We start from the raw sequence: 11,993 nt of genomic DNA on the forward strand, positions 1-11,993 counted from the left end.
ATCGTTCTGGTTGAAGATCCGTCTGTCTGAAGATCTTGTTGACGATTCATCTGGTTTCCACTCGTGATCCATGCTTGTGTTGGAGTCAGATTTTTGGGGAATTATTCTCAGGAGTGGTCATTATACTGTACACTCATCTCATTAACACACGGTCAGTCCAGTGGCATGATGTGTTAGCCCAAAGCCAGTTATTCAGTAATGCCTGCCATGCTGTGTTGTGTGAAAGCACAGCTGTGTTTCTCACTGTTTGGGCTGGTGAGGTTGTCCAAGCTCCACACCTGCTGCCACCTGTCCTTAAGATCCCAGAACGATCCTGTGACATTAACCTGGTCGTGTTCATTTCTCTGAGGTGGGAACATTAAAATATGTTGAGGAATTTGCACTTTATGGACCCACTCCAGGTGAGAACTAATTTACCCAGGGGCGGTTTGCCCCGTAGCCCTCTCTTCGCTTCTTTAAATGCTGAAGCATTCTGCCGAGCAGATCTGCTCATTAGTGCCTAATCTGTGTTAAACTCCCTCCCACCCCCTGATCACCTCACTTCGGCATCATTAGTTACCGTCTGCTATGTGTTCTTTTTATTTTCATATAATTTTTACCAATATGGCAAAAGCTGGTTTAAAAAAGATCTGAAAATCTGCTTCAGCAGCATTTTACTATCCTCCTTCTACCACCCTTTAACTTTCTGTTTTTCATCTGTGTTGGCTGACTTTCGTGGAAAAGACTAACCCGTCAGCTTTGTTGACTTTTAGGCGAGTCTTTCAGTGCCGAAGGTTTGCTGCGCGTAATGCTGAGGAATATTGGAAGAAGGAGGAGTATAAAGCTGTTAGTCGGTAGATGTGTTGAGTGGAGGTAAATGTTAAATGGAGAAATTGTGAAGTCCTTTATTGTACTTTCACACCAGTTGACTAACTCATAGGTCCAGACGTCTGCACAGGCCGGAAGAGGATCTGTTTTCAGGGGCTTCTTTTTCTAGCTTAGTCACAATGCTAGCACACATTCATTTTTACATTTACATTTACGGCATTTAGCAGACGCTCTTATCCAGAGCGACTTACAATTGTGCTTTGTCATTTACTCATAGAATATTTCAAAGTACAGTATAGTAGGTTAGAATTAAACATACCAATGAACTAGAATACTGTAGAATACAGGGATGAATGCTGATACCTAGAAATGCAAAATACATAAGGTCTATCTTGAACAATGATAAGTGCTATAAACAATAATTCCTAGAGTTTGTTAAAAAAACATAAACAGTGCCCTACAACAAGTACTAAAGTAGTCAGTGAATAAGGGAGCAGTGTCAGTTGTCCTTTAAATATTCTGCAAATAGATGGGTCTTCAGTCTGTGTTTGAAGACTGCAAGGGATTCGGCTGCCCAGACAGCAAGCGGGAGGTCATTCCACCATCTTAGAGCCAGGACAGATGCTTGTCTCGATGCTTGTCATCCATGAGACCTGAAGCAAGCTATTTCAAGCCGAGCCATACTTGAGGTTCGAAGTACTCAAGGTACGGATCAGGCTTTGACCATTGACCTCATGTATGAAGGTGCTGGTCCATTTTTGGCTTTGTAGGCAAGCATCAAGGTTTTAAATCTGATACGTGCAGCTACAGGGAGCCAATGAAGGGATCGCAGCAGTGGAGTAACGTGTGAACTTCTGAAGATTGAAGACCAGTCATGCTGCTGCATTCTGGACAAGTTGTAGAGGTTTGATGGCTCTTAGAGGAAGACCAGCAAGTAGCGAGTTGCAGTAGTCTAGCTTTGAGATCACAAGAGACTGCACAAGCACCTGTGTAGCTTCCTGCGAAAGAAAGGGTCAAATCCTTCGTATGTTACAGAGGAGGAATCTGCAAGACCGGGTTAGATTAGAAACATGAGTTGAGAACGACAACTGGTTGTCCAAAGGTACGCCCAGGCTACGGGCAGCTTTGGATAGTGATACCAGGGAGTTCTCAAAGGAAACAGTGAGGTCATGGTAAGGGTTGGGAGTACCTGGGATGAACAGAAGCTCAGTTTTACTGGGGTTGAGCTTCAAGTGGTGGGCTGTCATCCATGACGCAATGTCAGTCAAGAATGCCGAGATACGTCTGGAGACCTGCGCGTCAGAGGGTGGAAAAGAAATAAATAATTGAGTGTCATCTGCATAGCAGTGGTAGGAGAAACCATGAGAAGATATTACATCACCAAGAGAAGTATACAAAGAGTATACAAAGAGAGGGGAAGGGGGCCCAATACTGAGCCTTGTGGAACACCAGTGGAGAGTCACCTGATAGGACCATCTCCAAGCAGAGCCAGTCACACCAAGCCTGGAAAGAACAGAGAGAAGAATGTTGTGGTTCACTGTGTCAAAGGCTGCTGAAAGGTCTAGAAGAATCAAAACAGATGACTGTTTGGCAGCTTTAGCAGTTTAAGTTTCTCAGTCACCACTATGAGGGCTGTTTCTGTAGAATGTGCCGGTTTGTAGCCAGACTGATTGGGATCATGCAGCTGGTTCTGGGTGAGAAAAAGACAATTGATTTTAAACTGCTCATTCAAGGGCTTTTGAGAGGAAAGAGAGAAGTGATACCGGTCTGTAGTTGGTAACACTGAAGCTGTCAAGTGTGGCCTTCTTGAGGATTGGTATCACCCTGGCAGTTTTGAATGCAGTAGGCACGTATCCAGAAGATAAGGAGATGTTGATGATGACAGAGATGAAAGGAAGCAGATCTCTTGCAATTGTCTGGAACAGAGCAGAAGGAATTGGATCCAGCAGACATATAGTCGGATTGCTGGGAGTCAGGAGTTGAAGAATTTCATCTGTGGAGAGAGGAGAAAAAGAAGTCAGAGAGTTGGATGTTGGGGAATGCACGTTGGTTGGAGGAGTAGGAATAGAGGAAAAGGACTGGTGGATTGCTGCAACCTTCTCCTCAAAGAAGGTGATAAAATCCTCTGGAGTAAGAGATGAGGAAGGTGGGGGAGAAGGAGGATTAAGGAGAGAAGAAAAAATAGTGAAGAGCTTGTGTGGATCAGATGATGATGATTCGAATTTCGCTCTGTAGTAGGATGACTTTGCAGATGTTACTTCCAGTGAGAACTTGGAAAGGAGAGACTGGTATGAGCTGAGGTCTGAATCTACGTGAGATTTCCTCCACCGCCTCTCTGCAGTCCTTCATTCTCTCCTGTGGCAGTGAAGTGTTTCTGTTAGCCAGGGGGCAGGTGGGGAGGACTTAGCAGGTCTAGAGGAGAGAGGGCACTCATTCATTGATGAGGAGAGTGTAGAAATGAAAGTATTTGTAGCTGTATCCAAAGAGAGAGAGGATAGAGAGTCAGGGTGAGGAAGGGTGGACACAATAGTAGAAGTAAGGAAAGAGGGAGTTATGGAGTGCAGATTGCGATGGAGGGAGGAGGAACATGTTGGAGAGGACTGGATGGAAAGAGAAGGAAGGGAGAGAGAGAAGGATAGACAGTGATGGACCGAGAGGTGGAGGGGGGTGACTGATGTCTGATGTTGTGGTGGTGCGGGTGAAGATCAGGTCCAGAACATTGCCCGCTTTGTGACTCAGAGGAGAGTGGTTGAGGGTGAGGTCAAATGCTGTCAACAGCGGAAGGATGCAGGAGGAATGCAGCATGTCTGATGGAAGGTTGAAATCATCAAGGAGAATGAGCGGATTTCCTTCAATGGGGAATTAACTCAGAAGGATGTCGAGCTCATCAATGAAGTGATCTAGGGAACCTGGAGGGCGGTAGATGACAATGATAAGAGGTTTGGTGGGGAAAGACACTGTAATGGCATGAAATTCAAAAGAGGAGATGGAAAGAGTAGAGAAGGAAAGTGGAGTGAAACGCCACTCTCGAGACATTAGTAAACCTGTGCCACCACCCCTGCTGAGACGCCTCGGAGAATGAGTGAATGAAAAGGCAGAGGACAGGGCAGAAGACTCGGAGTCGCCGAGTTCTCAGGGGTGATCCATGTTTCTGTCAGAACCAGGAAGTGTAGGGAGCGGAGGGATGCCAGTGCTGAGATGGAGTCGGCCTTCTGGACCGCAGACTGGCAGTTCCAGAGCCCTCCTGCCACCACGATATGTGATGGTGCTGAACGTTGTGAGTCAGTGAGGTTGCTGAGATTGCGACGTCTATGATTGTGTGGAGGAGATCTGTGGGATATATGGACAGGTATTGTGAAGCACATTTCTGATGCTTGATTTGTGGATGTATGAGATAAAGGATTGAGGTAATAGGAAAAGATACTTAGCTGAGTTTGTGAAGTCCTGTAGGTGAGATGTAGATGAACTGATTAAGAACACCACCAAACCTCCTCCAGATGTTGATTACATGTGTCTGTAGCGGAGTCGTCCTAATTTAACTCAGTTCAGTAAGTGCTGAGCCCGCCCCTCAATTCACACCTAAGGTTGTAAATTGAGCAGGCTGCGCGGGCTGTCGGTCGATGGAACGTGATGGCAAAAGAGCATGTGGTGGGTTTAATGTTTGGTTTGCAGATGTTGTAAAGGTAGTATGTGCTGTTTCACTCGAGGGCTAGCCAGTAGGCCACATTTGATATCCTAGCCATAACTGCCTGAGGGAGGTGAAAGTGTAAAGATATCAAGAAGCAGTAACACTAGTAGTAATGCATTGCTTTGATAGAAAAATCATTGAGGCAACCCCCCCCCCCCCCCCCCAAAAAAAAACTTTGAGTTGCAGAACAGCAGAGACTTGTGCCAACATTTTTGAATCTGGAATCCGTGTACACACCAACCCAAACACCCCCTCCCTTACACTCCCTTCTTTCCGTAGAACTTCGGAGCAGCTCCTGTGGAAACCCTGGGGTTCCCGCAAAAGGGATTCTGAATGGCACCAGTTTCAACGTGGGGGACAGGATCCGCTACCACTGCGTGCCCGGCTATTCTCTGGACGGTCACGCCCAGCTGACCTGTGTCACCAGCACGTCCAGCGTGGCGGTGTGGGACTTCCCAATCCCCATCTGCCGAGGTGAGGCTTCATTTACCATCGTTTTTACTGAAAAGTGGTCTAAGCAAAATGTCTTATGCTTATATTATACCTGGTAGGCTTAGATCCAGTACAAGAGGCTAGGAAGTAGTAGATATACCATGATTAATTAGTTTTGCTTGCTCAAAAGTATGACGCACAAAACCATTGCTCAGTTACATTTTTATTTTCTTTTGCTACTTTCTTGATGTCCTGAGGCCTGGCGACTAAAGTGTGCATGCGTATAACTGGAGCAGTGATAACACTCCCCCACAGTAAAACAACTGGAAACACACACAAAATCCAAGCTTGTCAAAAATGTGTGTTTCTATTTTTATGCGTTATACCAAACCAAGCACACCTTAGCGTGCAGTGTACATTCGGCTGGAACTTTACCCGTGAAAGCACGTAACGAAACGTGGCATTTTCACCTTGTCGCGTGTCAGACGTTATGAATAATTCAGGCGTTGCTTTAATCTATAATCTTGAAGATCTTTGTTGTGGGTCCAAGGCAAAGGGGATTAACTCTGACCCATGACCTTTCAAAAGAGTAGCAGCATTTGTCCTGGAGATAGATTCCTTACCCGCTTGCTTGCCAAACATCGATACTTGTTGATGCTCAGCATAATTTGGGGTTGGTAACTGGAGATGTGTGAGCGTGTAGAGAAGACGGCCCCTTTTCATGGAGAGAACCCTTCACGGAGAGGAGGCCCTGGCTTGTCGTCTCGTTTGACTTTCGTGCGACTTGTGTAACTTGTGCATCCGGAGAGTGAGCTCCGGCACGGAAATCATCTGTTGGCTGACTCGTATTAGTTAGTGAGATAACTTTGGCCAGTGTTTTAAAAACCATTTAAAAAATCACACCCTTTGCATATATTTATTCTGGAGAGAGAGAAAATGTAAAAATGGATGAACATATTAGTTAATTGCTGCAGCTCTAACAGATCAGAAGGACTATCAAGTGAGATCAAGTGAGAAAGAAAAGCACAGGTCGTCTCAGCAATAATAACAGTGGCTTGTTGTACACCAGGATAATGCATTTCAGCATAGCCATGTGTGGCGTGTGGGATGGCGAACTGACATTATAAATCTGGCTTACAAAATCCATGTGCCCAAGGCAGGCTGATTCCCTTTTGGTGACGATCCCGGTGCCTGGAGGCCTGCCATTGCTAAAGCAGACATACACCGTGACCTTGCTGCTGTCACAGCGATCTATATGGTGCTGAAGTGCATGATGGGAAGGCTGGACTGGAGGGGGGTGGTGGGGGATAAGAACGAACGTGCTCCTCTCTGCGCACACCAGCTGGGATGTAGATCTGTGACCAGACGCACTGCTGAAGGCACTCGGTCGCAGAGTGTTCACACGGAGACTCCCAGATTGCGTACATGTACTATAAAACAGATTCTGTGTTTCTTGCCCTGCTTTTAAAGGATGTAACATTTTTAAGTGGAGGTGGTTAAAAATGGTGTGAGATTGTGTGTGTGAGAGAGAGAGAGAGAGGGGGAGAGAGAGAGGGAGACAGATTTTTTTTTCCCCTAGCTGCTGTGCAAAAGAGCCACTCCGGCTTTTCGTTCTCTCTCGGCCCTTTCTTGAGTCTCCTTGGAAAAGGAGTGCGGCCCTCAGAACAGGCAGATGTTCTTTTGATCTTGCTTCCTCCGAGAACCTGCCCATTCTCTTAATGTCAGATCACATCCAAAAGCCTGGAATCTCCTCTTCCCCATTCATCTCCGAATGGTCACCCCTCCCCTGCCGCATGCCCCTGTCCGGCAATTAAAGCAGGGTTCCGTTGCATTCATGTGGAAGATATCATAAGAGCCAGATGGAACCAAGCAACCCAGAGGAAAACCTCTCCCGAATGCCACAAAACTCTTCCAAATCGGACATGATGGACGCCGCCACTCGTCTGGCGGATGCACACTCGTTCTCCTCTGCGTGACCCGTCTCTGCCAAACTCAGAAGTGAAGCAGTCGATTAATTCTGAGTTTTAGGAGTCTGTTTTTTTTTGTTTGTTTTTACAAAATGCTTCCCCATAAAGAGAACTTTGTGTGATCTGAGCATGGCTCCACCACGTGGCAGCGCCCACAGCAGGACGTGCTTCAGCACAGTGTGACAGATTCACTTCTCTTGCTGTAAAAGTCAAGTCGGTGTCACTTACCTCACACCCCGGCTGAAGACTGACTACTTCACACACATCACCGCTAAGGAGCTGTTTGTCTCTGGGTGATGTTGAGCCTAACATGAATATTGAAAATCTGGCATGAAAATGTAATGCAGACTGGCAAGGACATTAACATTTCAAAGGCTCATTTTAAGATTGCTAAATTCAGGACCCACAGGAGGTGGCCCTTTTAGTGCCTGAGCCAAAATCCTTGTGCAGTGCCCACCAGCGATACACATAATTAATGAAAAAATAATATCGAAATGCCATGTTTATAAACTTCAAATGCACTCTCACATGGATGTGTTTTACACAGGTTGATGTTTGTTTATTTCACATTTATTCAGAACACAATTTTGTATTCACAGTAGAAATAGATGGTAACACTTCACTGAAGGCTACATGACACTTCCATAAGACCTTTATGTTAACAGACTTAAACATACATAAACATGTAATAAAGCCTTATTCCTAAAAATGCTGGCTGATATTAATGCTGCTTTTGACAACTTTACTGTCATGTTGACGTAACAACTATGTCACATGACACAGATGTTTGGTAGCGTCAGGATGTGCCATATCAGTGGGTGGGGGGAAATGACACAGCACGTTATGACAATGACACAGCACATTATGACAATGACACAGCATGTTATGACAATGACACAGCACGTTAAGACAATGACACAGAACGTTATGACAATGACACAGCACATTATGACAATGACACAGCACGTTATGACAATGACACAGAACATTATGACAATGACACAGCACGTTATGACTGACACAGCACGTTATGACAATGACACAGAACGTTATGACAATGACACAGCACGTTATGACAATAACACAGCACGTTATGACAATGACACAGAAAGTTATGACAATGACACAGCACGATATGACAATGACACAGAACGTTATGACAATGACACAGCACGTTATGATAACTGACTTGGCAGCTTGGCCTTTTTAATTTGATTTGTTTATTTTATTTATTAATTTCGTATGTTATATTGACATAATGCTGATGATATGACACGGTTTGCCAAGTGAGGCTGCTGGTAAGCACTGAGGACTTCGTAAAGGTGCTCTGTAGTAGCTCCAGTGCGGTCGTAACGGTGACATGAAAAACTGACACAGTAACAATTTATTTTAGTGTTACTAGTGTTATTTATCTGTTTTTAACTGATGGTTTTTCTCCTCAGTTAAAAAAAAAACATGTTGAAGAAAGCTCTGGGAATGAAGGGAGATATACAGGCACAACAGAAGATAAGGAAACCTCCAAACACAACAATGTGTTTTATCAATCACTGCAATTTTTATCATTCAACTTAAATGTTACATTCAGTGAATGTGAATAACTGGGATCAGTCAACCTTTCAAGTTGACCCAAATAAATGAATAAATAAATAAAAATTAAAAAATGTATACTTTTACAACGCAGAGGGTGTGTCGTGTCTACAGAGTATGCAATCATCAAGGAATAGCGTTCTGGATATTACCAAGCAGTGGGTAATGTGTCGCAGGAAGTTGTTGAGTGGTCTAGCTAGCTAGATAGTTAACATTAGCAGGATAAGTTAGCTTTACCTTGTCCACTTACCTTTGACTACTTCTTATCTAGCTAGGTTTGTGTGTGTGTGTTTTGTTCATTCCAGGTGTTTTAATTCTAAATACATGGTATAACATGTACTGCAATTTTTTTCAAACACCCACAAGACATCCTATTTAAGTACTAAAATCACTGAGCATCACTGACAAGCTGGTAGAGGTTCTTTTCCCTGTGACGTTAATAAAGCACTTTATGAATATAAGCTAAACATTTTTTTCATGTATGATTAATTTTATACTATCTATCTTACTTTTAATTGTAAATGGCAAAATTTGTAGTTCAGTTTACTTAGGGGCTGATAAATGTTTATGTATGCTTAATATAATTGTCATGAAGGTCTTATGTAGGTGTTCTATAGCCTTCAGTGAAGTGTTACCTTTAAGTGTTACACATACATTGCAAATACATTTGTAAATAATTCGAAATAAATGTGACATAAGTGAACATCAATCCATGTAAAACACTTTTACACATTCATGTAAGAGTGTAGTATGCCATTTTTATGTTATTTTCCTATATTATATAATATGATGTACCCTTCTAAACAATGCCCTGAAGTCTTAACAAAAAGTCTCATTAATGCCCGATCAAAGGACTCTTTACATGTCTTTGGTATTTGGTGCATAAAATGAAATGTATTTGACACCCTGATCAATATCTATATGTCTTCTCTCCTTTTTGGCGGCTGTGCTTCTGAAGGGATTGACCCCCCCTTATGGGAAATATGTCTTGATACAGTCATTGATTTCCTTAAACACTTTTTTCTCAAGCTGTGAAATTAAAAGGTAGGACAGTGATGGAGTTAAACAGGCATTTTATAACCTCAATCAAAGCGGCATCAGAACTGCAGTACGGTAAATGGAGATAAATTCAGTAGGCTGCCTGTTACGACATTCCTCAGCTGACGTTGCATTGTATCTGCATAACTGAACAAGCAGAGCGTCTGAAAAGAAAAGAAGTTAGGAGAATTTATGTCTATCCCATCCTTTGCTAATGCATTTTCATTGGCTGTTTGTATTAATATGAGGTTGGTTTATGATCAACCCTGTGTGAAGGGTGAATATTTTAGTCTGTAATTGACTCAGGTCTATTATTTGTGGATTATGGGTGCGTCTACAAATGCCTGGTTCTTTGAGTGGTAATCCACAGTACTTCGGTAGTAAGGTGGGTTTATATACCAGGATTTACAGCTGTTTAAAATGAGTTTAGACAGAAGGATTCGTTTGGTATGGTATCTGAGGATCCAGAGGAGATGACTGCTATGCCGTCCATCTAATAAGAGGCAGAGGGCAGCAATCTGCAGTTTATCCTCACGCTGTTTCATGCATCCGATAATGAGAATCCAAATTAAATCATAAAAAGCAACGTTAACTGTTGATAGCACGATATATTTATTCTCTGGCCACCACTATGGTGAAAAGGTGAGAGGTGAAGGGGAGTTACGCAGCTGGCCAGCACCTGGAACGAGGAGGAGAAAAAGTTCCATCGTGTGCAATACATCAACATCATACAGCTTCCTGAATAACAAATGTGTGCATTAGGCAAACGTTACAAGCCAGCATGTGAGGGAGGTCCGGTCCCTCGGCACCTCTCCCGTTTATTCATTGTTTCCTGTTACCGTGATCCATCTGGAGAGTGGTGCAGGGAAGGAGGATTTGCTTAAAATGGGCCTTTAAGGGCAGAGCGGCCCAAACACGGGGCAGTTAGTGACCAGGGGAACACAGGCTGGGGCCTGCCTGCGTGCGCAGATGCCCACGGGGTGCGCTAAACCTTCAGGACTGGCAGCACCTCAGGCACGCCAGGGTATTAGCTCAGATGTAGCAGGAAGAAATTTGGATTTGGATTCGGGGATTATTCTGTCACAGTAAAGCAAAGGTAAATCCAAGTACTAGAAATTCATAAATTCAATTAAATCCTTGTTTTTTGACTCCAAAAATGAAAATGGAGGTAAAAATAATAATTGGAACTGTTCAGCTGTACAGAGCAATATTTGGACACTCTGAAGTCAATTATTCACCGATATTGTGCAAACACCGCAACTGTCTCCTATTTCAGATGTGCAGCTAATAACACTCATTAACTGCTATTGTGTCTCTTTTCAGGCTACACGGTAATTGCATCATTAACCAATTGATTTTCTTTTTTGAAACCAAATAAAGGTTTGATACACGTCATGTAATACATGTAAAAGAACAGGGCAGGCGAAACGTAGCCTACAATTAGTTGCGGAACCCTTGAGTGATATTGATTGGTCTTATTGTTGAGTGTGTAATGCAGGCCAGCCTCCCTGTGGTTTTTAGTGAAGAGCACAATAAGGCTTTTTCATGTTTATAGAATGAATGTTAATTGATGTTAGAAGCCCACTTGCCAAGCAGCGCAGTTGAACGAGTGTTTCGCAAGGTTTCACGGGGGAACCTCTAAGCATTTAAATACAACGCATGCCGTATTCGAACCCTGGTTAGCGTAGTAGTCTGATTGGTCAGCAGTCAAGACATCAGGACACCCGAGCAAGCGCAGTGCCGCATCAGCATTGGATTACGACGTGTATTTTTTCCTTCTGGTCCCTGCAGCAGAGGATACCTGTGGAGGAACATTCCGGAGTTCCAGCGGCGTGATTTCCAGCCCGGATTTTCAGAACGACTACAAGAGCAGCGGTGAGTGCACCTGGACCATCGTGGCCGACCCTGGAGACACTATCTCGCTGGTCTTCACCGACTTTCAGATGGACAGCAGGTTCGAATACTTGGAGGTGGAGGGATCGGATCCGCCATCAGTATGGTGAGCGTCCTGGCTTTCTGTCTTCTGTCACAGTTCTGCTCTCCTTTCTTTTTGTCTTGGGCTCTGATTTTCATAGTTTGAGACACACACACACACACACACAAATACACGCATATATCAGTTTTTGGAGGGGTTTTTCATGGTATGGTGGGTAATGGGAGGAACAAGCTGTACTTCCGTCGTCACACTGTGATAATGTCCTCTGAGATTCCATGGAGTGTATTCCAGCAGTGAAGCAGTGTTTTCATCCAAAGTGACATTCTAAGTTTGTGGGTGTGTGATATACATATAAATGCACATGTATGCTGACACACACACACACACATGTATGTATATACATACAGTCACCAAGTTGACAGTTTACCTACCAGTCCATTCCCAGTTAGCACATAGTCAGTCAACTACACAGTCACATATATAAAAGGCAAATAAGTAGAATGCAGGGACAGAGACTGGAAGCAGACTTCTTCAGTGG

The 11,993-nt window shown here is 43.8% G+C and overlaps 1 protein-coding gene across 4 annotated transcripts in view; it reads left to right on the forward strand.

Moving 5' to 3' along the window:
• The window catches only part of csmd3a (CUB and Sushi multiple domains 3a), a 149,349-nt gene that overhangs the window by 27,165 nt on the left and 110,191 nt on the right, over positions 1–11,993 (forward strand). For all 4 annotated transcript variants that reach the window (XR_014125183.1, XM_081720292.1, XM_035526376.2 and 1 more), the window contains exons 4-5: positions 4,775–4,969; positions 11,311–11,518. Coding sequence is in view for 3 of the 4 variants with exons in the window: in XM_081720292.1 (XP_081576418.1) it covers positions 4,775–4,969; positions 11,311–11,518 (403 nt within the window). In the remaining variant the exon portion in view is untranslated. The remainder of the gene's footprint in view (positions 1–4,774; positions 4,970–11,310; positions 11,519–11,993) is intronic.

Source organism: Electrophorus electricus, chromosome 1 (genome assembly GCF_041902795.1).
Source record: "Electrophorus electricus isolate QZ-2024a chromosome 1, ASM4190279v1, whole genome shotgun sequence".
Taxonomy (NCBI): Eukaryota; Metazoa; Chordata; class Actinopteri; order Gymnotiformes; family Gymnotidae; genus Electrophorus; species Electrophorus electricus.